The 27,541-nt window shown below is 43.2% G+C and overlaps 1 protein-coding gene across 1 annotated transcript in view; it reads left to right on the top strand.

The window, feature by feature from the left end:
• Positions 1 to 27,541, top strand: part of TSPAN4 (tetraspanin 4) — a 766,988-nt gene that overhangs the window by 717,102 nt on the left and 22,345 nt on the right. Inside the window, exons 5-6 of the mRNA XM_086957743.1 lie at positions 7,301 to 7,432; positions 10,741 to 10,824. Coding sequence (XP_086813869.1) covers positions 7,301 to 7,432; positions 10,741 to 10,824 — 216 coding nt within the window. The remainder of the gene's footprint in view (positions 1 to 7,300; positions 7,433 to 10,740; positions 10,825 to 27,541) is intronic.

Raw genomic sequence — 27,541 nt, 5'->3', positions numbered from 1 at the left:
TTGACATGAGGAAATTCGACCACAGAACTCCAGACATAATAGCGAACTGGTGTCTTCTCATGCATGCAAGATTATAACATTCTCTTAAACGCCTGTGAGCTCTTATCTACAAAACAAAAAGCCACCTGACCTGCATACTGCACATACTGTTCAGGGTTTTAGAAAATAAACTGAATATCTATGTGATTCAGCTGCACATGTAGGGCTTTTATACATTTTTGCTGCTTTTACCAGGAACCGGGAAGGTGGTTCCATTGCTATTTTAATCGTTTTTTTAATATCTTTTAATGTTGTGAACTGTGTTATATTGCTTGTTGTGCTCAGAAGCCTTCGTTTGGAAACCCCACTGTAAACAATGGATAACACCACAAATATGTATATAAATAAATGCTACATCAAAATGCCTTGTGCCGCACTGCCGGATGTGCGTAGGTATTACTTGGCCTTCCCAACTGGCGGCTATTAACCATGGTTTGTACGGCCCGGTGAACAGCCCCAGCTATGCAATGGATAGATGGCTCCTGGGTGGTGGCAACTATTACCGGGCACTGTACTCGAGGTCTTTGGATGGGCGGATGTCGGGTCCAACGAAGACGGCGGTCCACATCTGACGAACGATCACGAAGGCGCAGGGCTGGCAGGGCAGGCTGACCAGATTCACCCCTCTGTATGACTCTGATATCTTGGGCAGGTTATGGCACACCAAGGGCTTTGACAAATGGGACCTCATAGGTATTTCAAGGGTTGACGACATGTTCTCTAAGGGTGAGATCAAGACCTTTCTTCAACTACAGGCTGAATACCAGTTGGGCGGCTTGGAGTCCTTCCGCTATGCTCAGCTGCGGCACGCGCTGCTCTCTGCCAAACCGGCGGAGGGGGCGATTCCAGAGAGCTCCCCCTTGGAAGACAGAGTGTTGGATGGCCATATGCCCGATAGTGCTATCTCACTGTCGTATAAGAAACTAATCAATGTCCGCACCGACCTACTCCTTGGAGTGCGGGATCAGTGGGTGGGTGACGGCCTGGAGATTGACGATGAGGACTGGCAGAGCGCTGTGTCCTCCCCTAAGGAAGTTGCCATCTCCTCTCGTCTTCGGCTGGTACAATTCAAGATCCTACACAGAGTGTATGTGACTGGCCCCCGGCTTGTGCGTATGGGATACTCGCCCGACGGGCTCTGTCGTCGTGACTGTGGTGCCCTTGCGACCTTTCTGCACATTATATGGGAATGCCCAATTATTGCCTCCTACAGGAGACGTGTACACAGGATTATGAGCGAGGTAACTGGGGTGGTGGCGAATGCAGAGGCTCGGAGGTGTCTTCTCAACATCTGGGAACCATCCGATCACAATGTAGCACAGACCCAATGGGCGACCCAGGGCAACATGGTGGCAAAACGGGACATTGCCCAAAAGTGGGGCGCTGCCATGGCTCCCCTGGTGGTACAGTGGAAGGCCAACATGGATTGGTGCATGTTCAGGGAAAAGACGGTCTATGTTGCCAGGGGTAGGCCCCAGAAATGGACAAAAGTGTGGGGGGCCTGGAATGCTTACCGGGGAGATATTTGCCTGCCGCCGGAGCCTGTTTCCATAGATGAACATATGTCACCATAGCCTGTGACACCAACTGTGATACGTTGTACTGTCTGATCCTGTTTTTCCTCCTCCCCTCTACTATCCTGCTTCACTCTCCTGTATCAGCGATTCAATGCTTGCTCTCCCCTGTCCGCTACCAACTCCTCGATAGATTACTCTACTCCATTGCCACTCTTTAGCGCCGTTTGGCGTTTCTACTTTCTTTGTTCTATGTTCTCTTCCTATATAAAATATAAAAACAACCTGCACTGTACTGTAACGAATGTTTTTGCACTATTGCTCTCCTGATTCACCATGCTGCCTTGCCTCCGGGATGTCAGGCTGAATAGCTGTGTGCATTTTCAAATAAAGGTTTTAAAAAAAAAAAAAAAAATGCCTTGTGCTGGTGAAGAGAAGAGCATAGAACAAGAAGCCATCGGATAAGTTTAGACTTCATGCTGTCAATCCCAATGTAACCGAGTAGACAACTTCTCAAGCCAAGTAAATACACTATGGTTGATGGTTGCAACCAACTTGGACAGAGCCAAATAGGGTAAATGGAGGCAGAAAAAAGGCACAAGTCTGGAGACTATCTGATGCCCATGGTTTCACCTCGAACAAAAGAGGCCACTGGCCATCTGTACCTAAGACTTTTACTTCCTTGATCCATCCATTTTTCTTATAGTAAGGTCCTAGAGCGTAATTAGCAGATCACGCATTTGTGATCAGCATAGTATCATTTAAACTGTTTAGGAAAGATGGTACACAACCTAGCCAGGATCTGATCATGTACAGCTTTGCATTGCCCCCTTATAGCCACAGAGGTTGCTCTGAGATGGTAGATGCACCCATGCGCTGCTCTATGAGTGATAGTATATCCCAGTCTGAGTTGACCCACAAGGTAACTTGCTAGAGTTTGGCAAGACATCCATAGTAAATGTTGGCTCTAAATAGGAATTCTGGCTATGTGGATCCTGATTGGCTTATGGGAGACTTTAAACCAGGCTTTTGTCCTGGACTGAAGGGTGGGCTGTGACAGTCTCAGTCACATGTTTAAACAATCAATTATTAATATTAACATTGAAATACTTGAAAAAAATGATTGCGGGTACCATATCGGCTATATGTACTTTGGCTACTTGCAGTATTCATTTTATTAACCAAAAAGTGTGCATTTTGACAAAAAATGCTGCACGTAAAAACAGAACAGTACCTAAGGACATGCACATGCATGATGTAAAGATTTAGATTTGACGGTGCATGGCGAGTGGTGGAATTGAACTAAAAACTGACTAGACAGAGTTGTGACATTACCCAACAGATTAGGCAGAATGCTGAAAGTACACATACCAATACATTTACATTACGGGGCGTTGGGGAGATTCAGGAGTGTACAGGTGAACAGATAAGAGTTAGTGAGGTCATCTTCTAATTTTAGCAGGTGGGACTTTAAGGCAAGATTGAAATGGAGATGAAGAGTAATTCAGCAATGAGTCTATTTGGTAGGTATGAAGTGGGTGGGGTGAGTGAAAATGTGTCAACCCATGGGGGCTTTGGGGAAACAAGTACATTTTCGTTGGCTAAGCGAAGGTTGCATCGAGGGCAACATATCTGGCAGAATTTGCGATAGGAATCCAGGAGACAAAGTGTGTACTGCTTTGAATAGTAACATTGATAGTTTGCAAATAGCTCTTTTTTGCAGATAGTAGGCGATTTGTTGATGATTGCGGGATGTATGTGTGTGCCTGGGAAGACTGCAAGTAGTACTTGTCACTGTTTAGAACTTTATCCAGAAGTAAGTTGGAGCATTGAGGGAGGCCACCTAGCAGCTTATTGCAATAATCTAGCTTGTCCAGAAAAAGCACTGAGCCTGGGGGCCTATATAGGAAATATTGAGCACTTGATATCTGACAGCATTAACTCGATGTAATAAAGGATTCCAAGCGAATGAGTGGGTTGAATAGTTCACAAAGGTTACTGACTAAATGTGTAGGAGTGGGAGTGTCAGGGGAGAAGATAATATGCATTGGAAGATGCATAGGTACAAATTGGGAAGTAAAGTAGACGAATTTGGTCTTAGCAGAGTTAAGGATAAGAGAGGGAATAGCTGTCCAATATCAAATTACCATGAGGCAATCAGATATTTTGGATTGGAGATCAGAAGTAAAAGTTGAGCCGGAGAATAATGTTTGTGTTGTTGTGTTAAAGATGATAAAAGAAGCTAAAGGGAATACGGTGAAGTCTCTAAGAGGGGTGGAATAGAGAGAGAAAAGTAGAAGTCCACGAGACAAGCCACGGGAAAGGGTTGGAATTAGAGAGTAGAGAATACCATGAGGCATGCATACAAAAAAAGTGATCCGAAGTATAGGGGGAAAAACAACAATTCAGTTCTAGGTTGTGATTCCTGAGTGTAGTGTTGTACTGAGTGCTGAACGTAGAAAACAGGGTGGTTGGTCAACGGTAGGAAATGTGACAGAAAGGCCAAGGAGTCTTTGTCTAGATGACAGTGAAATTAAAAAACCCAAAAAATAGTCTGAACAGAGATTGGTATCTCAAATTTGGCACTCATTTAGGCACCCAATCATTTTGGGTGCCTAAATGATTAAAAAGTGTTCAGGTGTAGGGAGGGAAGGAATTGTGATTGAAAATAGGCTCTGACAAAAAGTAAGCACTGCCCATTGTGAAATCATTGCTGCTTTACAAGTTACCCCCTCGAGGTGAGGTGTACCTTCAAAAGTGCCCACTGTCATGAAAGGACGCCAATAGTCAAATGTGTACACTGCACATGTAGTTTGATATAACATTACCCAATTTATATAATGGCAAAATCCTCATTTCCAGCTTGTTAAAGTCAGGTGTGCTGTATATACCTAATGCGATGACATCTCAAAATGATTTATAGTTTTCCAAATATAATGTGTCTGCATTTAAATAAAGGTAATGCATGGTTACAACAGAAAATGGATCAGTCGTGTATAGTGATTGACTTTTGAGAAGTACTTATCAGTAACAAGTACAACATTTGCACCTCAGTAGACAATCAGTTATGGGTCCAATGTCACTTTCCTTTCTGGTGGTTTGTGTTAGAGAATCAGAGTTATATTTTACAATCCCTTACCTTTCTTTTTTATGTTTAGAAAGATTTATTGAAATATATATAGAAAACAAGGTACAGAAATACAATAAAGAGAATAAAAACTAATCTCAAGGGTAGCAACAAATGCTAATATTTAATACTTCATACATTGCAAAGAATAAAACCAATATCAAAAGAAAACGAAATCAAAGAATACCATAGTAAAAATATAATTTTTGTTTTTTTACTTTTTGAGCTAGAAAGACAGAAAAAAGGAAGGAAAAGAAAGAATTCCCTTACCTTTCTAAACTTGATACAGTATCAGTGCTGATTTAGTGTCGGTCTTGCCATCTTCCATGGCCCTTCTCTGCCATTCCCAGGGATGCGCCAGCTATTCTGTGCCGCAGCTCCGCCACCCATGGTGCGGCGCATTTACAATGCGGCGCACCATGGGGCAAAAACGGTACAGATGCGTCACGCATCTGTGCCGTAAAAGTGGCGCATTGCTGGAGTTGCGTCGCAAGCGCGACGCAGCTCCAGCAAGGCTCGGGGGTCCCTATCTGACCAATGCTGCGTCGGGCCTTACGCCTGCTTCAAGCAGGCGCAGGGTTTTGACGCAGCATTGGCCTAAAAGTGACTGAGTGAAATCTAGTAGATTTCACTCAGCCACTATTGCGAGGCGCACCTGCCCCGGAACGCCCACCCTGCGCTGGAACGCCTACATTTGGCGCAGGGCTTTACAACGTGACGCATCTGCCTAGATGCGTCACGTTGTAAATGGGTCGCAGGGATGCGCCACGGTACGCCGCCGTTGCGTGGCGCAAACGTGGCGCAAGCCCAACATAAATCTGCCCCTTAGTACTTTAACTCACTTCGCTTTTGAGCACTGCTGCTTTCTATTATGTTTGAGGCCTACAGATCTAAGCGAGGTTGAGGTAACAATGAGAAAAGCATACCTGCAGTCTGTTGCCGAGGTTCTGCGCCCTCCTTCCTGTGCTATAAAGGTGTATATGTTTTGGCTAATATGTGTGTTGACTCTTAACTAACTGAATATAGCAAGTGTTTAACTACGGTGGCTTTGTCGAGGCATTCCATATCAGAAGGGAAAGATCCGCAGGACTAGGAAAAAAAGTGAATCCAAAAGCACAGCGCTTAAAATATTTTTTCTGGTTGTCTCTTTTATCTTTAGATTTATTCAGTGAACATAATTAAGTTACATCAGCAATGTAGCCAGTAAAAATTAATACATTACAGAAACTCGATTGTATGCTTTCAGCGCTATCCAGTTAAACAAAAAGCACGTCTAACATGAGACAGTGACATTGTGTGCTCATGGAAAGGGCGTTTGCACCTAGAAAGATCTTTAAAGTTATATTAATAAGCCAATGGGCAAATATATATAAATAAATGCACAAATGAAATGCTTTTAGCAAAAATGTTTTCAAAAGAAAAGTAGAACTGCAGACCAACAAAGATCCATGCACAGTGAAGCAATAGAGCAAAACAGAACTCCTGCCAGGGACTCAATCCCTGTTATAAAGATTTGAAAAATACATGTTATGCAGAAAAATATTGCAACATTTTAAAATACATAACGATTGTTAGCAAGGGATCTAGGAAACTAGAATTATTACTTCAAATGTAACGAGTTTCTTTGTTTTTCATCTGGATACTTGTTGGATTTTTGTTACTACGCGAACATTCATTATTAATGTAACCTTTTCACCAGAAACACAATTTTGACTTTAAAATGCACTTCATAAATGTATGTCTTTGCACATCATTCCTTCGTGCACGTAACATAGAGATGGTGACTTCATAATAGACCATGCAAGCCTTCACTCCTGTTCACAGAGTTTTAGTATTGAAAAGTTACATCTGGTTAGCCACACAAAAAATAGAGACAAGCGAGACTAGCATTTGGAAATTAATTCACATTTTCTTTTCTGTTGTGCAGAGAAACTCTTGCACGTTGATTTGCTGTGCATGTTTTAATGACCTACTGTATGCAGCTGAAAAATGATGTCAAGTACATTTATACATCTGTTAATTACCTTTCTCAGTTTAAATGGTAGTATTATACCTAAGATGGCTTTTGATTTTATGACCAGAATAATGGTTTTCAAGCAGGATCTGCACTTTAAACCTGAATTTAGCTGCAAGCCCATGCACATCAGCAGCCATATTGAAAGTAGTTTTTCTCTAGGGGAGCAGTTTTATGATCAGTCATGGACGAGGCCAAAGCATGTGAGTTGTGGCTGATAGGGCTGACTGATGGTGAAGCTGTTTTACCTTAGATACCCTACATTGCATTTCCACTGTGTTCACTAATCATGCAAACTGAGCTTAACGTGGCAGATGAATGTGCTTTTCAAACCTAAGTTATTTGAAGTAGGAGAAGGAGGGGTTGGCATGGGCTCTATTTGTCTCTGGAAGCTATTAGATAGTGACTTGGTTCCAGCAACAGGATCTCCGTCTATAGATGAGTCTAGTGCTATTATCTGGTGCATGCTGTAATGTGTGTGGGTGGGAGTACCTGGAGTTCATATGGCTGGTTTTAGGTTGATAGGATGTTGCAGGTTCAAACTTCCTTTTGAGAAGAGTGTTTCCTTAAGAAAATATGACCTTGTTCCTAACTTTCTTGCTACAGTTCAGGTGCTGCGGGGTATCCAACTACACAGACTGGTTCGAGGTGTACAATGCCACCCGCGTGCCAGACTTCTGCTGCCTGGAGTTCAGTGACAACTGCGGCCTACACTCCCCAGGGACCTGGTGGAAAGCCGTAAGTATTGCTCTTCCATGTGTCGCAATCTAGACATGGTGACAGGGTTGAGTTTAACAGTGAGTTTAGCATATGTTTAGTAATTGATTTGCATTAACACATTACTAACAACTTTTGACTTTGTGAGAGTGAAAAGCAGTTTCCAAATACTACCCAAATAGAAGGAAATATTTAATCTGTTTAAAGCCACATGGCAAGGCCCAGTCACCAGTTACCATCCTCATTCACCCCAGAACGGCACATGTCACAAGTTAATACATGCAGTAGGAATACGGGCCTAGAAGAGATAGACCACAGTCTGAATTGGTGTAATTACGAAGCTGCACTCAGTGCTTAATTTGAGCCAGTGGTTTCCGGTGCTCGGCACTGGCACTTAATTGTCAACACTGGCACCTGTGACTGTTGCCACAAGGTGGCGCTGTCTGGAATGACCACAACAACAGTCAATTATTAATTAAATATGCATTAAAATGACTATTACCTACAAGCCATTCTTATAGCTTGGGGGCCTGGAATAGTCTGAAGTGTCACACTTGTTGGAGTGTGATGGTTATTAGTTGCCTTTGTACTGTCATTGGCAGCGCTGGCAGGGGCAATGCGTGGTCCAAGCTGCAGTGGCCTACTCAGGAGAGCCCTGGCACTTATTTTTTGTACAAATGAAGCACTGCTCTAACTCTTCCTACAGAAGTCAGGGAAAGGCCCAGCGTTAAAGGGCTTGTGTGTAGACCTGCTGCTGCCTCTGATGGATGCCCAGATCAAAGTGGACAATGGAACCAGCAGAGAGGGACTCAAGGCTGAATGGCGAGGAGACTCGTCTCCGCTCTCATCAATTGCGACGGTGCATAGCACTGCGAAAGCAATGGCAGCCTAGGCGTGCATAAAAAAAGAGAAATAGAGGACTTTAGTTTTTAGATGTTTTTGTGGAGCATCTGTCCACCCCTTCTGTTATTATAAGAGGATACAGGACACTCATTCCCAAGATAAACGTGAAGTAGTGTGGCTCACTGGTTAGAGGCGGCAGACCCGAGAGCAGAGGACGGCCCGGGACCAGGGTTCGATTCCCGGCGCGGCAGGTTTCTGGACCAGGGTCAGCGGACTCGATAATTCTCTCGCCTCGGTGCCCACTCTGATCAGCGATCACACTCGGCAACTCTGGGCATTAGCTTGCCTCATCTTCACTAACGGCCCCACCAGACCGCCGGGGATGCCTGGTCTCACCCTGGAGATACCCATTAAGGGACCATCTCTCAGGGAAGCCAGGAAGGGTTTCGCAGCGGTCGAAGCGCCTTGGGACCCTCCGGGTAAGTAGTGCGCTATATAAATGCCTATACATTTACATTTACATTTACATCCTTTCCTGAGCCAGTGTCCTGCAGATCATTTAGGAACTACACTGGTTTATGGGAATGTCTTAAGGTAATATTGTCAATAAAATCTGGAGCATTCTCAGAATACCTCAGTTGAGCATGATGTACAGTTAATGCAGCTCAATAATACAACTGCAGATGTACAGAGCAAGTGTCTGCATGCACTGTTACAATTTATTGTAGGAGACAGTGAGAGTGATGGCAATCAAAGGGAGAGACCTCTCCCCTGCAGTCGTTGCTATCATGACTCTAAATTGTTCACCCCGATTCAAAGAATCAGGGTAAGTGGAATTTTAATATTAAATAATATATCTTATGCATACTGTGGTGGAAAATCCACCACCATGCTTGATTTTTCATTGTTTCAGGTTAAGGTGAGGGAAAGGTAGTTTCCGGGGTGGTGACATGGAAAATGTGTGGTAAACTCGCACTCTTAACTTTGTGGTATATTCACAAACAATACGCCAAACCGTTGCATCTTAAATTACTCAAAAAATGTTTGCAACTGCGCACCCATGTTGGAATAGCAATTGAATAAACTTACATTTTGTAGGGGGTGGGGATTTCTCCACAGTGAAATGCGTTTTCCATGAATAGAACAAAAACTAAAAATTGTGACATGTAATGTACGTAATACTTTGTAAATTGCCTGCCAAGCAGACAATCTGCTTTAGTAAGTATAGAGGAAAAGCAAGAGCAGAGGAAGGCAATAGTAATAGATTTTTGTAAATTTCCATCTAGGTAACAAATCAATTCCAAATGCAGAAGGAAGCCTACAGGAGTACGTTTCTGGTTTTTGACAGGGCATTGTGCATCAAGCCCCTAGCGTTATGACAATATTTTCAGGTGATAGTGAGTGCATGGATCTGGGGACGGAAGAGAGGAGCTAGGTCTGACGGAAAGGTGCTTGATCCGCACTGTGCACCTTCTCACACATCCAAGGCGTTGGCCTTGAAGTAGAGGGGACTTTTCAATGAAATATAACAGAGCGATGCGTTGCATAAGATCCAATTGCAGTATTGTTGGAAGCATACTGCAATGTTACAGTGTAACCCTACTTAATTGAGGGGGTAGAGGAGCCTAGTTGATGTTGTCTCCCTGAAAGGGGTTCTTTGTTTGCTCTTAGTGGGCCCAAAAAACTCAGAGGGCGTTTTTTTTCTGGATGAAGACTTCATAGGCATGGGTGGAAGGAGCTTCTCCAGCATCAGTTGGGTATCAGAGCAGCCCAAGATAAAGGTCAAAAGTTTAAACCCCACCCAGGTTGAACCAGTATTGAACTGGCAATGATTGGACATATTACATTGGTTACTCAGTCTCCATCTTGGTTTTCAGCCCCGCTGCTGATGTTTTTTGTCTTCAGAGAATTAACAAGCAGGCTCTCAAGTTCTCCCTGATTCATGTCGCGCATGAAAACAACTGAAAGGAGAGAATGTATATTTATAGTTTTTAATGGCTTTCAGAGACGCTGGCACATTGGTAGGTGCTGCCTGATGGATATTTAACTGTTTGCACCAGGAGTGGATTGGGAACCGAAAGCAGCCCTGGCAAAAATGTTCAAATGTGGTACTTCTCCCTTCTTCATTCTTTCCTTCCAGTCTCTCTCTCTCTCTCTCTCTCTCTCTCTCTCTCTCTCTCCTCATCCTCCTCCTCCTCCCTCCCTCCCTCCCTGCCTGCCTGCTGTGCCTTCTGCCATAAAACCCAGGAAAGTGGAAACACAGGTAAGGACCGTGGGCCTTTAAAAACTGGTTTCCAATGATTCTAACCGCCCAGGAAAATGCCTGAAGGAATAAGCAACCAATCCAGCCCTGGTGCACTCAGGCCACGTGGGAGCTGCTGGCCTCTCAGGCTGTGATGATGTCATCTCTCGGCTCCTAGTACCTCACTGCTAGGCCCACCCAAGTCTTCACCTTTCTCGCTAACATTGCTTTCCTCTCTTTGCAGCCTTGCTACGAGACAATAAAAACGTGGCTGCATGAGAACCTGGTGGCACTCGGCATTTTTGGCATCTGCACAGCCCTGGTCCAGGTAGGTTATGACTCAAGACCTTACTCTGTCTGGGCCCCATTAATAATGGCACTTAAACTCCTCAGGGTACTCAGTTCCCCCCACAAGAGCATAGGTTAAGCTCTTCACTGTAACTCAGATTTGTATAGACAGAGGACCTCGCCAATAGGTCTTACTTAGCATAGATTGTGTCTGTGAAATGTTTTATGATGTGTAGTGGTCCCACAGCCTGATTATAACCATTGTCCAGGCATAGGCTGATTTCCGGTCTTCACTGTTAGGAAAACTTCCATAGTCTGACTTCATATTTCCACCGTGAACACTAACCTCCTCCCCCCCCCACCCAATCAGATTCCAGGCTCTCACTGTGAAAGGTTTTCAGCCACAGTCTTACTATGGGGCATATTAACAAGCGGCAGCGATAATTATCGCTGGCCGCTCCTAGTGCCAGTTTACCTATCACCGACTATCGGTGGAATTCGTCGCCAAGCTAGCGCTGTATTTAGCGTATTGGCCAGCAATGTTCTCTGCAAAACAGCGATGATCTTGCTGATACCACCCTGTGGTTAACCCCATATTCCACCTCCCATGCAAAGTATGCCGAACACTGGATTTTAGCAGACGTTGAAATCCAGCGTTAATGGCCGGCTAGCGCGATTTTGTTTATCGCTACGCCGGGCGTGGCATTGCTGTAAATATCGCAAAGCTGCCTTCGCGATATTTTCCCATGTAGTCCATTGAGGCACGCCTACTTTGCATCTCATTAACGATGCGATGCAAACAGGTGCTAAATCACGGAAACACACGCTAGCGTGTCCTTGCTAATATTGCTTTTCGGCCGAAAACGGACGCTAAAGTGGCGATAATTTTATCTCCCCCTCTTGTTAATATGCCCCTAAGACCTCTCTCAGACACAAACCACACTGAAACATCCTATGGCCTGACTCAAGGTCATATCTTTGCAGGTGCTATGGTACACGTCCTCAGTGTGAAGCCCTTTCTCCAGCCACCCCAATGTCTGGCGCCAGATCCTCACTGCAGAGGTTTCCTTCCCCAATCTCTGTTCATGGTCGCATTATGGAAAGGCCCTTCCCAAACGTTCCTGTGAAAGGTTCAGCAGGCCTGACATTAGCACCTTTGGATCCATCTTCATCTCTCCACCAGCTACAGAACCAGATGCATTGATATTGAATCCTATTTGTCATTGTTTTAAATCTGTCGACTATTCAATGATCTGTGAAAAAGCAACACAAAAACATACTGTGACAAAGACACATTATATGTGAGCTGGACAAACAAGGTGAATTAAAGGCTTTACATTACTATTCAAAGTGCTATTTGTACATGTATCAAAATATGACCTCAGTCAACATTCACAAAAGCAAACCAACCATTGTCAACAATGCCAAATCCCTAGAAGGCATCCTTGACAAAAGACTCAGGGGCACCTTGGCTTAACGCCCCTTCCTCATAAATATGTCCCTCAGTCTATAGTAACAAGTACATCACCATGGTTAGAAATGTTTGCTATGAAACGCTGCTGTGGGAAATTAGTCTAGATAGCAAGAAACATTTTTCTTTACTATAGTAGCTTGTAAAACTTCTAAAAGGCGGAATAATTAATTTGAAGCACTGATATAACCAAATGTGTTGCAGTTGTTTGTTTTTAGCTCATCATATACCTGATGAGGTGCTGAAGTGTATTAGCGGATTGGCAGTACACTGCGAAGGGGTTCTTGGTCGGAAAGTGTTAAATGTGCCCCATGTTGATATTGTTATGGAGATGTGCATGACTGACCACAGTGGTGCTCTTATCCTGTCAAAGGTCTCTGTACCTAACAGCCTTATTCATGAAGGCTAAATCGGCTCGCAAAGGGCCGGATTCTGAGAATCCGGCCCTTTGTGAGTGCGATTTTTGCATTTGGGATTCAGCATCCCAAATGCAAAAATCGCTAATTGCGATGTCGCAAATGTGCGAGGAATTACATTTAAGGAATCTCTATTAGAGATTCCTTAAATGCAATTCAACATCCAATTTAAATTTGCGAATTCGCAATTTCTTGCCGCAATTTACCGCGAGGTCAGACCTTGCGGTAAATTGCGAAAACTCAGAAAAATGCATTGAAATGCATTTTTCTGAGTTGCATGTTACACACACACATGTCCTTTGGACATGTGTGTGTGCAACACCTGTGTGAAATGTCATTTGAGGGGTGCTACAGGGTGTCCTGTGGACACCCCTGGCACCCTTCAAATCGCAATCTTATTTGCGATTAGCTAATTGCTAATCGCAAATAAGGAATACTCCCCATTCATTCCTATGGGCCTTTTGGCCCATAGGAATGAATGGCGAGTTATTCCTTATTTGCGATTAGCAATTTGCTAATCGCAAATAAGGAATCAGTAGGAATCGCATTTTATTATGCGATTCCTACATGATTACCGTTTTGCGAGTCCTTAATAGCGAATCGCTATGATTCGCTATTAGGGGCTCGCAAAACGGCCCCTTCATGAATAAGGCTGTAAGTATATAAAGAAGAGAAGGGGAGCGAGGACAGAATTTCTACACTTTAGGTTAATTTATTGTAGTAAAAAACACAGTTGATGGACAGAATGCAGAACAATGTCTTACATTCACACCAGTACCAAGATCTGGGCCTAAATCCATCGTTTTTTTGCACTCCACACCACCCTAGGTCAGACAATGGCTATATGCCAATCAGCCTTGACCCTGTGCCTCATGGGAACAGTCCAGCCCGAACTACCAAGCCATCTCTTTCCTAGACCGGAATCAAGCATCCAAGGACTGGTTTCCGGCTATCAGCCTTCTTCAGCCTGGATAGCTTGACTCCAGTGATGTGGAGAGCCTGGGACTTACGTCTGAGCATACCCAGCCCACTCGGGGTGAAAATTGCAAAAAACACAGTTGATGGACAGAATGCAGAACAATGTCTTACATTCACCCCAGTACAAAGATCTGGACCTAAATCCATCGTTTTTTTGCACTCCACATCACCCTAGGTCAGACAATGGCTATATGCAAATCAGCCTTGACCCTGTGCCTCATGGGAATAGTGCAGCCCGAACTACCAATCCATGTCTTTCCTAGACCGTAATCAAGCATCCAAGGACCGGTTTCTGGCTATCAGCCTTCTTCAGCCTGGATAGCTTGACTCCAGTGATGTGGAGAGCCTGGGACTCACGTCTGAGCATACCCAGCCCACTCGGGGTGAAAATTGCAAAAAACACAGTTGATGGACAGAATGCAGAACAATGTCTTACATTCACCCCAGTACAAAGATCTGGGCCTAAATCCATCGTTTTTTTGCACTCCACACCACCCTAGGTCAGACAATGGCTTTATGCAAATCAGCCTTGACCCTGTGCCTCATGGGAGCAGTCCAGCCCGAACTACCAAGCCATGTCTTTCTTAGACCGGAATCAAGCATCCAAGGACCGGTTTCTGGCTATCAGCCTTCTTCAGCCTGGATAGCTGGACTCCAGTGATGTGGAGAGCCTGGGACTCACGTCTGAGCTACCCAGCCCACTCGGGGTGAAAATTGCAAAAAACACAGTTGATGGACAGAATGCAGAACAATGTTTTACATTCACCCCAGTACAAAGATCTGGGCCTAAATCCATCGTTTGTTTGCACTCCACACCACCCTAGGTCAGACAATGGCTATATGCAAATCAGTCTTGACCCTGTGCCTCATGGGAACAGTCCAGCCTGAACTACCAAGCCATGTCTTTCCTAGCCCAGAATCAAGCATCCAAGGACCAGTTTCTGGCTATCAGCCTTCTTCAGCCTGGATTGCTTGACTCCAGTGATGTGGAGAGCCTGGGACTCACGTCTGAGCATACTCAGCCCACTCGGGGTGAAAATTGCATTGTTGTGTCTGGACTCGCACTGAACGCAAGTAGTCAGGAACTATGGCCTGCATATCCCCAGGTGCATCAGCGAAACAGCCCACAAGCATGCACTGGACCCAGGCAGTCTTATTAAATGATCTAAAGAGCAATAGAGGAACTGGCCACAGCAATGAACTGTTGAGCGTCTTTCTGGGTAAGACGCTTTAAGAGGAGTACCCAGGAGCTACCGGTGAGCCACCCAACGGCATTGCTGGATACAGATAGCAATGCTAAAGGATTTAAAGAATTGATCCAAGAGAGATGAGGAGTAATACATAGGCATACACAAGAGAAATGCAGCCAGAGAAAATGATCTTCAGTGACACACTCACAATCGTATTCACTAATGCGTACTTACGTTTACTCGCTCACTTTCATTGTAACTCACTCGCACTATCACTCGCTTTTTACTTACCCATTTATACTCACAAGTTCATTTTGACTAATAAATACATACATACACATACCACACCCACACACCATTTGAAATATACTTTTTCTTTAGCTTACTTTCGAGTCTTTATACCACTTGTCAGTTGCTGGGTGCTCCCTGGACACTCAGGTAGGAACATTGCTCCTTCCTGCACTTACGCAAGAAACTGAAAGCTCGAGCCAGTGCAGCACATTACCCATATGCCCTACACAGATTCAAGTGTTCAGTCTCTTAAGCTATCACCCCACCCGCTCCTACAGGGTGAGTGAGGTCATTGTGGCTCCTGACCCCCACCCTGTGATGAGCTGGGAGAGGGTGATGTGTCAGCCTGATGGACATGTAGCTCCAGGAACTACAGGGTTCAAGCCTAAAGTGCTGTGGATACCTTTAAAGGTGATGCTGCTGCAAGTCAGTAATGTGGTGGCACCTGGCAGAGCCAGGCCATTGAGGGCAGGTCGGGGATGTAACCAGTCTGGAAAATGATGGCTGGTGAGCGTGATGCTGGGCCCTCTGTGGTGTGACAACCTTCAGACATATTCACTGCCTGGGACGTCTACTTGCTGCTAGAGTCAAGATTTTTTTATTATATCAAAATAGAATAATGTTTTGATTACTTTGAGTCCTTGTCTTCCTCATCACAGTCCTACATCAAAGGTTGAGACCTTTCACATGCCTATAGGATTAACTATCCTTACTTTCCACCTCTAATATATATATATATTTCCATTGTGAGGGGACTGAGAGTAAACGAGGATTAAAGGCTTATATATATATATATATATATATATATATATATATATATATATATATATATATATATATATATATATATATATATATATATACAAGTGAATGTGATGAACAACTAATGAGCCGAGTCCGCTGAACAGTTTGGGATCACCCAAAGAAGAGCCAAGACGAACTTCAAACCCCCATCGAAATTTGTTCCTAACATGCCATATGACGCCATTGACGTATTTGAGGAATCAGTCAAAATTGATCTGGAAAAAATGCGAAACAAGAGCTCAATAAAATCAAACCAATAACAATGGAATCTGACAACTGATCAGGGATTGGCATTGGAAAAACTCAAATCTAATCCCAATCTAGTTTGTAAACCGTCAGATAAGGGAGGAAATATTGTCCTTATGACTCGGGAATTCTATTGCACTGAAGCACTACGACAATTAAGAGACACTTCCTGTTACAGCAAAATCAGCAAAGAGGATTACAATAAAAGCATAATTGAATATCATGAACTGCTTGACAAATGGGTTTCAAAAGGAATGCTCGACAACAATGAACATAAATTCCTGACATGCCAACAGCCAGTCACTCCAACATTTTATCATTTGCCCAAAATTCATAAAAATGCAACACTACCTCCGGGCAGACCCATTATCTCATCAAAGGGAAGTCTTACCGAATCCATGTCCCAATATCTTGATTTCTTTCTGATTGACTATGTTAAAACCTTGTCCTCTTATATTCGAGATACAACTGATTTTATCAGGATAATCTCAAATATTGTATGGGAACCTGACATGCTGATGATTGTTCTAGATGTAACAGGACTGTATACATGTATATCCCATCATCATGTTATTCAAGCAGTGCAGTATTTCCCGAAGAGTCGCTCTTTAAAGTTTGCATTACACAATGTGATGTTAATTGAGTTGTTGACCTTCTATTTGAATAACAACATTTTCTTGTTCCAGAAACAATATTTTAGACAAATCAGAGGGTCGGCAATGGGGACCTGCTTCGCTCCCAGCTACGCGAATTTGTTCATCAGCTGGTGGGAGAAGCAGGTCGCATGGGCTGATGAGAATCAGAAATGGGTCTCTTCAATTATTGGGTGGCACCGATACATTGACGACCTTTTTGTTTTTTGGAATGGTTCTAGGACTAAAGCCGAAGCTTACATAAAACACCTGAATAACAACACTGTGAACTTGCATTTCAGTGGCAATATAAGTGCAACTGAAGTAGACTTCTTAGATCTTAAAGTCTTTATTAAGGAAGGAACAATCTGCACCTTGCTGTTCGTAAGACAACAGCAGAAAATTCTCTACTGGAGGCAAATAGTTGTCACCCTAAAGAATAGTATTCCATACGGGGAATTACTACGCCTCAAGAGAAAATGCATGCTTGAGAAAGACTTCAAAGCGGCTGCCCAAGAGTCAATACAAATATACAAAGTCAGGGAAAATTTAGATCAGATTCTGCAACAAAATCTTGACATGGTCCAAAAAACACCCAGATCATGTCTATTGAAAGATAAAAGCAGAAAAAGTAGGAATGATAACAACAGTCCCAGTTTTATCACAACGTTTTCATGTGATTCAAAACAAATCCAACACACACTATCTCGCAGTTGGCACATCTTGAAGGCAGATGGTACAAATTGAGCTGACATACCCTATTACCCAAGAATAACGTATAAATGAAGTCGATCATTAAGAGATCTCCTAGTTCACAGTCATTTTAATTCAGTTCCTAGACGCCCGGATTGGGAAATCTGACTGGATTCTTTCCATGTAATCGCTGTAAAGCGTGCAGAACAAGCTCTAAAATTACAACCTATAAAACACCAGGCAGAGCAGTACAGAAGAAAATCAATACATTTCTCACATGCACTACACCATATTGTGTGTACTGTTTGGCATGCCCCTGTAATCTTCATTTTATTGGTAGCACAATACACACTGTCAAACGAAGAATACTTGAACATGCAAGAGCCATAGAGCACAATGACCCAAACTATCCCGTCGCTAGGCATATTGCCAAAGAACATCAGAGGGACCGTAACCTCCTCCGTTTTTTTTGCCTTAATCATATCCCCATTAAAGATCGTGGGGGGCACAGAGAAATTCAGTTAAGAAGACTCGAATCGAGATTTGTTATAGACCTCCAAACTATAACACCGTTAGGCCTGAATACTGAGGAAGAATTAGCCATACATTTAGGTAAAAACTTTATCAATATCTATTCAGGCTTGCAGATCCTATATCATTTTCTTTTTCATTCTTCAGACACTGATCAATTTTCATTATTAGCATAGATCCTGTGGTCACATATTCACCTTCACCAGACCAAGTAGCAGCATTGCAGCATTGCAGACATCCCTTAAAGTGAGACACTTGGAAAAACTGCCAAAGATGCAGAAATCCTCTAACCGAATTAGAAGAAGCCATGGAAGGATGCACCACTCTACTAGCATGCCCTACAATGTACACACTATCAACTTTGCAAAAAGATGAAGTTCTAGCTGAATGAAACAGACAATGCCCTATAAACATCGAGGGTATGGATAAGAATATCTTCCTTCAAGGAAGTCTAATAGAAATAATGGAAGGACTAGGGCCTGAGAGCAGTGAAAGTGTAGTAAAAGCCCTCACGGAGCCAGTCTTGAACATAGAGGATTTAATGTAGAAAAAAACAACCCAAGCTGCTGAGCACGTAGGCACGGCCAGCCTCGGACACTCAACTGTCCCAACTCCCTCACTAAAACTCTATAGAACTTTGACTGCACACCAGTGTTCTACTTAAGGAGTCACGTGGCAGTGTGGAGTGTAGAATACTATATTGGTTCTTTTCTTAAACATAAAACATTTTCTTAGAATTTTTCCAAATAACCCATCCCATAAAGTGATAGAAATAAAATTCAACAATTATTTTAATGACCTGTAAAGTATACAGAAAATACAAATATATGCACATACATTAATGTCTCTCAACTATGAGAGCATAGAGCATACTCAGGGCCAGATGCCTTATAAGTCACCATTAAGAAGTTCTACAAAACAGCACAAACACACTCAGTGTGGTAGCATATACAAAGATGGAACTAAAACAGAAAATAAACCAGCGCTCCTAGACTGATGCCTGGAAACTATGCAATTGTTCCACCTGTGTGTGTCTTACACTACTGTTGCCTTTCTAGTTAAAATGGCCACCTGTATTCCAGCAAGTCTTCTCATAACGGTTAACTGGCCTGCTAAAATGTATGTTCCATTGAGTAATGCCTTGACCTTAATATTTTTTTTTACTGCAATTGCCGTCACAGCTTGTTGAAAATATGTCCTGGTTTTGGTTGTCTGGCTTACAAATGACCTCCGCAGCTGCACGCGACATTCCTACGGCCTCTAGCACCACCTCCAGCTGTCAGTTGTTCAAATGTACACCACACCACCAACACACCTCCAAACCTGATACGGCGTCTGAGATTATGTTGGTTGATCTGCAGGGCTAATCATGCGGCTGGGATATTTCTCCACAACACCACATTCAGCAGCCTCCCATATAGGAATAGCTTTCAATGTCGGACGAACTGTGGGGCTAATCATGCATCAGCCTCTGATGTCAGAACAGCCTTTGATGTCGGAACAAACTGCAGGGTTCCGCAACAGTGCATACAGCAGCCGTCGATGACGCCAGAGGTACCTGCAGGTATGCGTGGGTTCTGTCATGGGGTGGTCTTCTGGCAAAGCGTCACCACAAATTATACAGTAAAAACTCTCATGGATCCAGTCTTGAACATAGAGGACACTTTCCTAAGGTTTACAGGAAGAGCTCCGGAGCCCTTGAAGTACCAAGGCAACCTCCCACGTAGGGACTATGGAGTGGATTACTGAATCTATTAAAAAACATTTTACAAGTCAAGAAATCAAAGACTTGTCTGAATGTAGCTCAGAAAACCTAAATGCATGAATGGTGGCCCATTGCCAGCCTGAGCAAAAATCATCTCAGATAAATTCTAAATCTTTGAAATGATCTTAAGTGGAGGCATCAAAAACTCTTACACACACAGACCAGAATTTGAATTGCTTCCAGCATGGAGCCATATAACTTCAAAGTGCTTGGACGTCTGAATTGTTGTATTGAATGACTGCCCTCGCTGCACAGTCCAAGAGTTGCAGGCTTCACCTCTAAAGAAAGAGATGTGATAAAAGAGCTCATCGAGGGTAAGGCGAGATTGGAAGTAAAGAGGTTGAGGCGAGTGTTGAATTAGCTGTGAATACCAGGACCTTTGATGCCAATATGGAGCCACCAGAAGAACCTCTACATGTTTCTTATTAATCTTCCTGAGACCTTTGCCCAAGAGTGGGAATTGAGGGAATGCATTTAGGAGACCCCTGGCATATGAATGGCACTCTATTCACTGCCAGACCTACTTGAGATGGGCCCAGCAAACAAAAGAACTGAAGTAATTTGATCTGGGTGGAGGCCACTAGATACAGCAGGATGACCAAACCTCTCAGTTATTGGGAAACTCAGCCATGGTTACAGACATGGGGAGACTGATGATGGAAAACCCCAGCTCAGTCTATCTTCATGCCTGTTGCCTTACCCATAAAATAGACTTCCATCAGGAAAAGAGGATTTGATTCTACTCTGAGGCTGATCGACTGAGCGAGAGTTGCAAGCCTTGGGGATTGTGTTCTTCTTTGGTAATTTGTATAAACCCAAGTGACTTGATTGTCTTTTCGGACTCTGATTGCCAGATCTTTCAGGAGGGGAGTAAAAGTGATTAGGGCTTGGTGAATGGTAGCTACGTCTTTCCAAGTAGACCAGGCCCTTGCCACATCTGCCGACAAAAGTCCCTGGACTGAGAGGTTCCTGAAAGTCAACCCCAATCTGTTTTTCTGGCCTCTGCCATTATTGTGCTCAATGAAGAACGAGCCAGAGAAACTAACTGTGACAAAAGGGAAGGCTGCAGCCATCAGTGAAAAAATTTGACAAATCTGAGAGATTGCCAGTTTCTGAGTTTTCTTAATTTGCAGGAGCGGAACTTCACTGTTGTGCCAGATGATGCAACAGCTGGTGCAAGTGAGGGTGAGCACAAGGAGCTCGATGGAGACTGGCTGACACATTTCCCTGGACGCTTAGCTAATTTTGGCCAATGCCCAAGGATGAGATAGATAGTACATAAGACAAGAAACAATCTTTGTGGTAAGTAGGTGGAAGAAAAATGTGCCCCAAGTCTGTCCTAAAGTTTGCTGCTATAAATTGAATAACAAGAGGAGCTTAGAGGGAATATTACGGGTATTAATGGGAAAGGCCCTCCACTCATCAAATGCAATCAAAAAGATTCCCAAAACCCGGGACATATGTTAGTAATTATCTAACAGGCATGCGACTTCGATCCGTCTAAATTCTCAAAAATAGGATTTCGGAAGAACACCCGATATTATTTCTATATTAAGGTGTTTGTTGTCTCTAATGCCTTACCGTCCTAGAACAGACATTCTAGTTTGTCATTATCACTGATTGTGGGGGGTTCATGAATTTTCAACTCGGCGCAACCAAAGAAATGTCAGCCCTGTTTAGGACCATACACAGACCCACACATGTACCAAAATAATAAGTGAAAAAATGTGTGGCGGAGAGGAAGGCACCTCACGGGCGAACACCCTCGGGGCAATCTGGTCAGATGTTTACCAGAGTCTTGGCCCCTTTCTCATCATAGGCGGCCGTTCCTATTCCAGAATTTTGGTGAGTTAGTGAGAGAAAAGAAAAGAGAGAAGGTGCATATCAAGGAGATTTAGAGCGTGACTCCAAGGAGTCACGCTCTAAAAATTCTGGCATAGGAACGGTCGCCTATGATGAGAAAGGGGCCAAGACTCTGGTAAACATCTGACCAGATTGCCCCGAGGGTGTTCGCCCGTGAGGTGCCTTCCTCTCCGCCACACATTTTTTCACTTATTATTTTGGTACATGTGTGGGTCTGTGTATGGTCCTAAACAGGGCTGACATTTCTTTGGTTGCGCTGAGTTGAAAATTCATGAACCCCCCACAATCAGTGATAATGACAGACTAGAATGTCTGTTCTAGGACGGTAAGGCATTAGAGACAACAAACACCTTAATATAGAAATAATATCGGGTGTTCTTCCGAAATTCTATTTTTGAGATATTAGACGGATCAAAGTCGCATGCCTGTTAGATAATTACTAACATATGTCCCGGGTTTTGGGAATCTTTTTGATTGCTATAAATTGAAGACTACGTGATGAAATCATATGAGTCTTGGGAAACTTCAGAAAAAAGTCATGAGACTAGGCTGGAGTAACACCTTTGACCCTACTCGAAATCTGGACGAGGGATTACTGCTGCCTTTGCTAGTAGCACCTGGATCCCATTTAGAAGGCCTTCACTTCCCAGAGGGCAGTGTGGAGCTGGAGTTCCCTTGAAAAAGAGTATGAATTCCTTGAAATAGACTACTGTATCTCTTTCTTAGAATTTGGAGCCCCTGGCTGTCTGATATTGAATCTTCACAGACACTGTAAAAGTTTACATGATAACTGTCTTCCTCCACCCCCCTCCAACTCCCACCCCACTCCAAACTGGATTGTCATTTTTAGGATTTAGGGGCAAGAGGAGCAGGCAGCATGGATGCTAGGTTCTACAGGGACTTGTTAACATAAGGATCTCCCAGGCCACAAGCCCCACCACAAAAAGGCTGACCATTACCCCTTGTGGATGGAAGAGAACAAAAGGCTAAAACCTCTGCCTGAGGTGGAGGGACAGATGGGAGTCATGAGTTCACGATTGTCAACAGATTTTCTCACCAGTTCATTAAGGTGAGATCCAAGCTGCTTTGCCCCAGTGAAAGGAACATGTGATAAGAGTGCCTTATCTGCAGGATCTGTCATCAAAGAGTTCATTTATACATGGCATCTAGCCGCTATGGATAAACCAGGAGCTGTTAAAGTTGCGTACAAAGAGACAAAAGATGTGTCAAGAAGGAACCTGACTTACTGTTCCATTAAAGGTTATTGAATTCTCTTAGCTAAAGCATAAAAATCACTTAACAAGGATTAAACAACATAGCATAGCATATGTATTAGCTCTCACAGTAAAATTACAAGCTGAATAGGTGCACTTATTGGCTTTTTCACCTGATCAATTGTGTTAGAGGGTGATGCATCCTTAAAATTGATTTCCAGATCAGCCATTAAAGAGTGAACAACTTTATGAAGGGGGAGGAAATCAGGTCTTTGGACATAACAGCCTCTTAATTCATTTTGCCCCTGTGCCTCATTGTTTGGATCAGGAGTCCCCTCTCTCTTTACTGGCTTGTTTTTGAGAAAGAGAAGGGGAACCCTCTCTAGTTCTAAGAGCTGTTTCCGCACCATGGTTAATTAAGGCTTGAAGAGCTGAAATCTGAGCAAAGTCATTGGTCTCTTCAAATGGGTGAGGGGCTCACCTTCAGGCTCCCCAATTGATGTCCCTTAGTGGCAAACCTTCACAGAACGCTTGTAGCCCACATACTGGCTCATGCATCAACGTAGGCTTTTGAGATTCCTTAATTGCGATTATTAAGGAATCGCAATTAAGGAATTGCAAAACCCTATGCATGTAGGCATCGCTTAAAAAAATAGTGAATCCTACACATTCCTTAATTGCGACTCACAAATTGCTAGTCGCAATTAAGGAATGCTGTCCCATTCATTCCTATGGGCCTCCAGGCCCATAGGAATGAATTGGAGATTGCATGAGCAATTTGTGAGTACCAGTAGGTACTCGCAAATTGCTCATGCAATTTCAAGGGTGCAAGGGTGTCAAAATGACACCCCGTTGCACCCTGAAATTGATCTGTGCACATATGTTGCACACACGCATGCCCTAAGGGCATGTGTGTGCGCAACATGAAACTTTGAGAAATGCACCAAAGTGCATTTTTCAAAGTTTTTGCAAATTACCATGAAGTAGAACTTCATGGTAATTGTCTACTCCTATTAGCAAAGTCACTAATTGTTTTACTTTAATGCATTGCATTTAAGGAATCTTAATTTGGGATTCCTTAAATGCAATTGCAATTTAAGGAATCCTTAAATTGCGATTTTTGCATTTGGGATGATGCATCCCAAATGCAAAAATACCGGTCGCAAAGGGGCAGATTCTGAGAATCTGCCCGTTTGCGACCGTTTTTTCCTTTGATGCATGTGCCTGTATATATGTGAAGAAAAGTGCTTACAGACAATAAGGTTACAGAAATGCCATCAACAGCGGGAGGATGCTTCCCATGCCTCCCTGCCTCCCTGTTGCTAAGAAACCCAATCACTGGATCATGTGATCTTCCTTGTACAACCGCCGTCATGATTAGGAAACAAACATTGGCAGTGGAACCATGATGTAAAACGTACCACTGGTGCTCATATCCGAACTGGCTATATAACCCTAGAAACAGCCCATCTAAGATATAACTACCAGGCACCAATGACAGAAAAGATTAAAAATGAACAAGAATAATTATTTGCATGATTTTCACGACAGGTGTAACATACCAGTGACTTGTTATTCACTGTTGGTATACTAAAACAAGCATTTGCAATGCAATAGGTCGCACATTAGTTACATTTAGAGATATTGGTGTTGCAAATGAGAATGTTTGTTGGAATTTTGTTTCTCAAACAGTATCCTAGCAGTACCATAACTAATAAAAGAAAATCCATGAAGCAAGGAAAGGAGGCAATACCTTTGCCTGTTACTAGGTGTCCCTGTGAACCTATACTAGCCACGTAAGGTACTGCACCTTGCAATAATGAAGAATACAACTCATCCCTAGGACCGGGTCCAGGCCCGCCTTATTTATTCCCTTACAGCAGGACTCGCTGACACACAGGAAGCACGGTAGAACTTAGCTTGCTGCTGCTGCTGTTGTCTCGCTCAAACTCACTGAAATCCATGATGCATAGGCTGAAATTTTGGCACGCAGGATGTCGAAAGATGTATCACTGCACAGGCACAAGAAAAGACTACAGAAAGCCATTCATCTAAGACCACGCTTTAACTTCATATGTTTAACGCTAAAGTATGGTGTGTCATGATTGCTACATAATGACATAGAAAAAAAAGTTGTGCATCTGGCGTATTTTTTTTCTATTTATTTAATTTTGTAGCAATCACGGCATGTCATACATTATCTTAAGATGTTTAAAACTAAAGCATGGTATGCGGCCTTTTCTACAAAAGTCAATAAATGGAAAACAAATGTGGCGTCTGCCCGTCTCTTTTCTACTTATTGACTTTTGTAGCAATGGCAGCACACCGCGCTTTAGCTTCAGTTGTTTAAAGCTAAAGTGCAGCGTCCCACAATTGGTACAAAAGTAAATAAATGGAAAAAAATGCAGTGTCCGCCTGCCCTTTTTTTTGTTTTTATTTAAATTTGTAGCAATCGTGGCACGCCGTGCTCTAGCTTCAGAGATTTAAAGCTAAAGAGCATCGTGCTGCGATTGGTACTAATGTAAATAAATAGAAAAAAAGGTGTGCAGTTGTTGCAATTTTTTAACTTTTGTAGCAACTACGGCACGTCACGCTTTAGCTTAAGATGTTTAAAGCTAAAGTGCTGCGTGTTGCCATTGCTACAAAAGTAGATAAATGAAAAATAAATGTGGCTTCTGACCGCCTTTTTTCCAATATTTATTGACTTTTATAGCAATGGCGGCACACCGCGTTTTAGTTTCAGATGTTTAAAGCTAAAGCGCAGTGTGCTGCAATTGCTACAAAAGTAAATAAATAGAAAAGAAATGCAGTGGTCGCCCATGCAGCAAGTCATGCCTGCTTCAGCAAAACATTAGCTAAATAGTGCTCACTAACTGTTAATGAAGCCTAGGGAGTAAGGACACATGAAAGAGGGGCTGTCCTCATGGGAGATAACAACAGTAGACAGGGAGGTACTGAGGAGGGACTACTAAGCCTATTCACAAATCAAAAGCAATCATTTACAAAGGACACTAAGAGGCGCCAATTGAAAAGATGGGCGGATAATGGGTGGCCCTTAAAATCCATATCTGAATACCACAGGTTTCAAAGAGAGAGCACAAGCGCTAGGTACGCGAGACCTAAAAGGAGAGAAAAATAGGGCAGAATCTTGATCTCCATATGAGAGAGCCACAACTGCTGATAAAGGGATGTTTTTCAAAACATTTGGAGTCTCTGTAAAAAGTAATGTCTTCTCTAATTGTATATGAATTGTTTGACCTAGATCTGCAGACAGACATTTTTGACTAGGTCTTAGAAGTGTCATTATTCACTGTTTTCCTCCAATGTGGGATAAGCAAACTTTTAAAACTTCCCATTAGCCATGAGTAGGGGCTTGGATACACTCACGACAGTGACTCATGTAATCCTGTCCTGATGAGTGATCCTTGTACTCCGGTCCCCTGGTCCTTCTCCCTCTAGACTCCCCACTCACTGTCTCTACTCTCAGTCTATTGAGGTATTTGATAATTGACATGGGCATAGAGCAAAGTGCTGAGTCTCGAGAAGTTAGTAGCCATGTTTGTGTGGCGAGGTGGTGAGTTTCGATAAGGCACCATGTGCACCTGGACTTTCAGCTTTTTAAAGAAATGAACCCATATGGTGTGCACCAAGCCCATCCATGACAGAAGCAACACCTCATTATTCTAGAACAAGGATGAGTGAGTAATAGGAGTACATGATTTACTGCAGTGAGAAAATTATATTTCTTCATCTTGCAAATGTATCCAGGAAAACACATTACTCTAAAGTCCTTTTAGAGCTCAGGATTTCTAGAAATAGAAATACTGCAGAGCCAAGACAGAAATCCCCAAGTTAGAGTGCTAATCATCCCCACAGAAAGTGATTTATAGGCACTGACAGACCGGTAAAAGAGTTCCATAGCAAATCGAAGCCATTCTGCAAAGCCTGGTGCACTGGCATTTACTGTTGTGGTTTCTGTAATGGAGCTGTCATACATTTCCTGCAAGGAGAATTCATATGTAGGGAGTGGGAGCATGACTGAAGAAAGGAAAGCTGAAATCTGTACAAGTGCCTTGGGCTGCAGTTGCCTCAGTGCCTCTCAATTGGGCAAACGGCTACAGCTCACTCTGTCCCTCGGCTCTGTCCAGCACCAAGCCCACACCAGCAATTGTAGATCTATGAAGAGGGAGCGGGCCTTTAACAACCATGTAGGCCAAGGCAGAAAGGGATTAATCATATTAGAACATTCCATCCACTGAGGGTAGGATGTTATGAATTAAACATGGAGATAAAGAAAGACACATTTTGGAATGTTGGAGCGGTAAGTTCTATATCAGCCATTATTAGCTTTCTATATTCCACTGTCTACAACTAAACACTGACCATTCCTATGTATTGTATATATAGTAGTTTGCTGCCCCACTCTACACTTGTCAATCAAGGGCCTCTGCCTGAGTTATAAGCCCCAGTTGCAGGTGAAGGCCACTAACAAGGGAGAAGGGTTTTAAAGACCAGTATAGCACGAGGCAAAAGGGCTGCAACGTAATTAAAACATTCCACCTTCGGATGGCATGCTCTACGTTAATCAAGGAGAATCAGAAGGGCAAGCTTTGGAGTCCTGGAGCAGGAGGTTATTTGCAGTCGTTATTGGTCCTTTGCCCTC

Source organism: Lissotriton vulgaris, chromosome 2_1, assembly GCF_964263255.1.
Source record: "Lissotriton vulgaris chromosome 2_1, aLisVul1.2, whole genome shotgun sequence".
Taxonomy (NCBI): Eukaryota; Metazoa; Chordata; class Amphibia; order Caudata; family Salamandridae; genus Lissotriton; species Lissotriton vulgaris.
The sequence above is the reverse complement of the archived record's forward strand: the minus strand, read 5'-3'. Positions and strand labels throughout refer to the sequence as shown.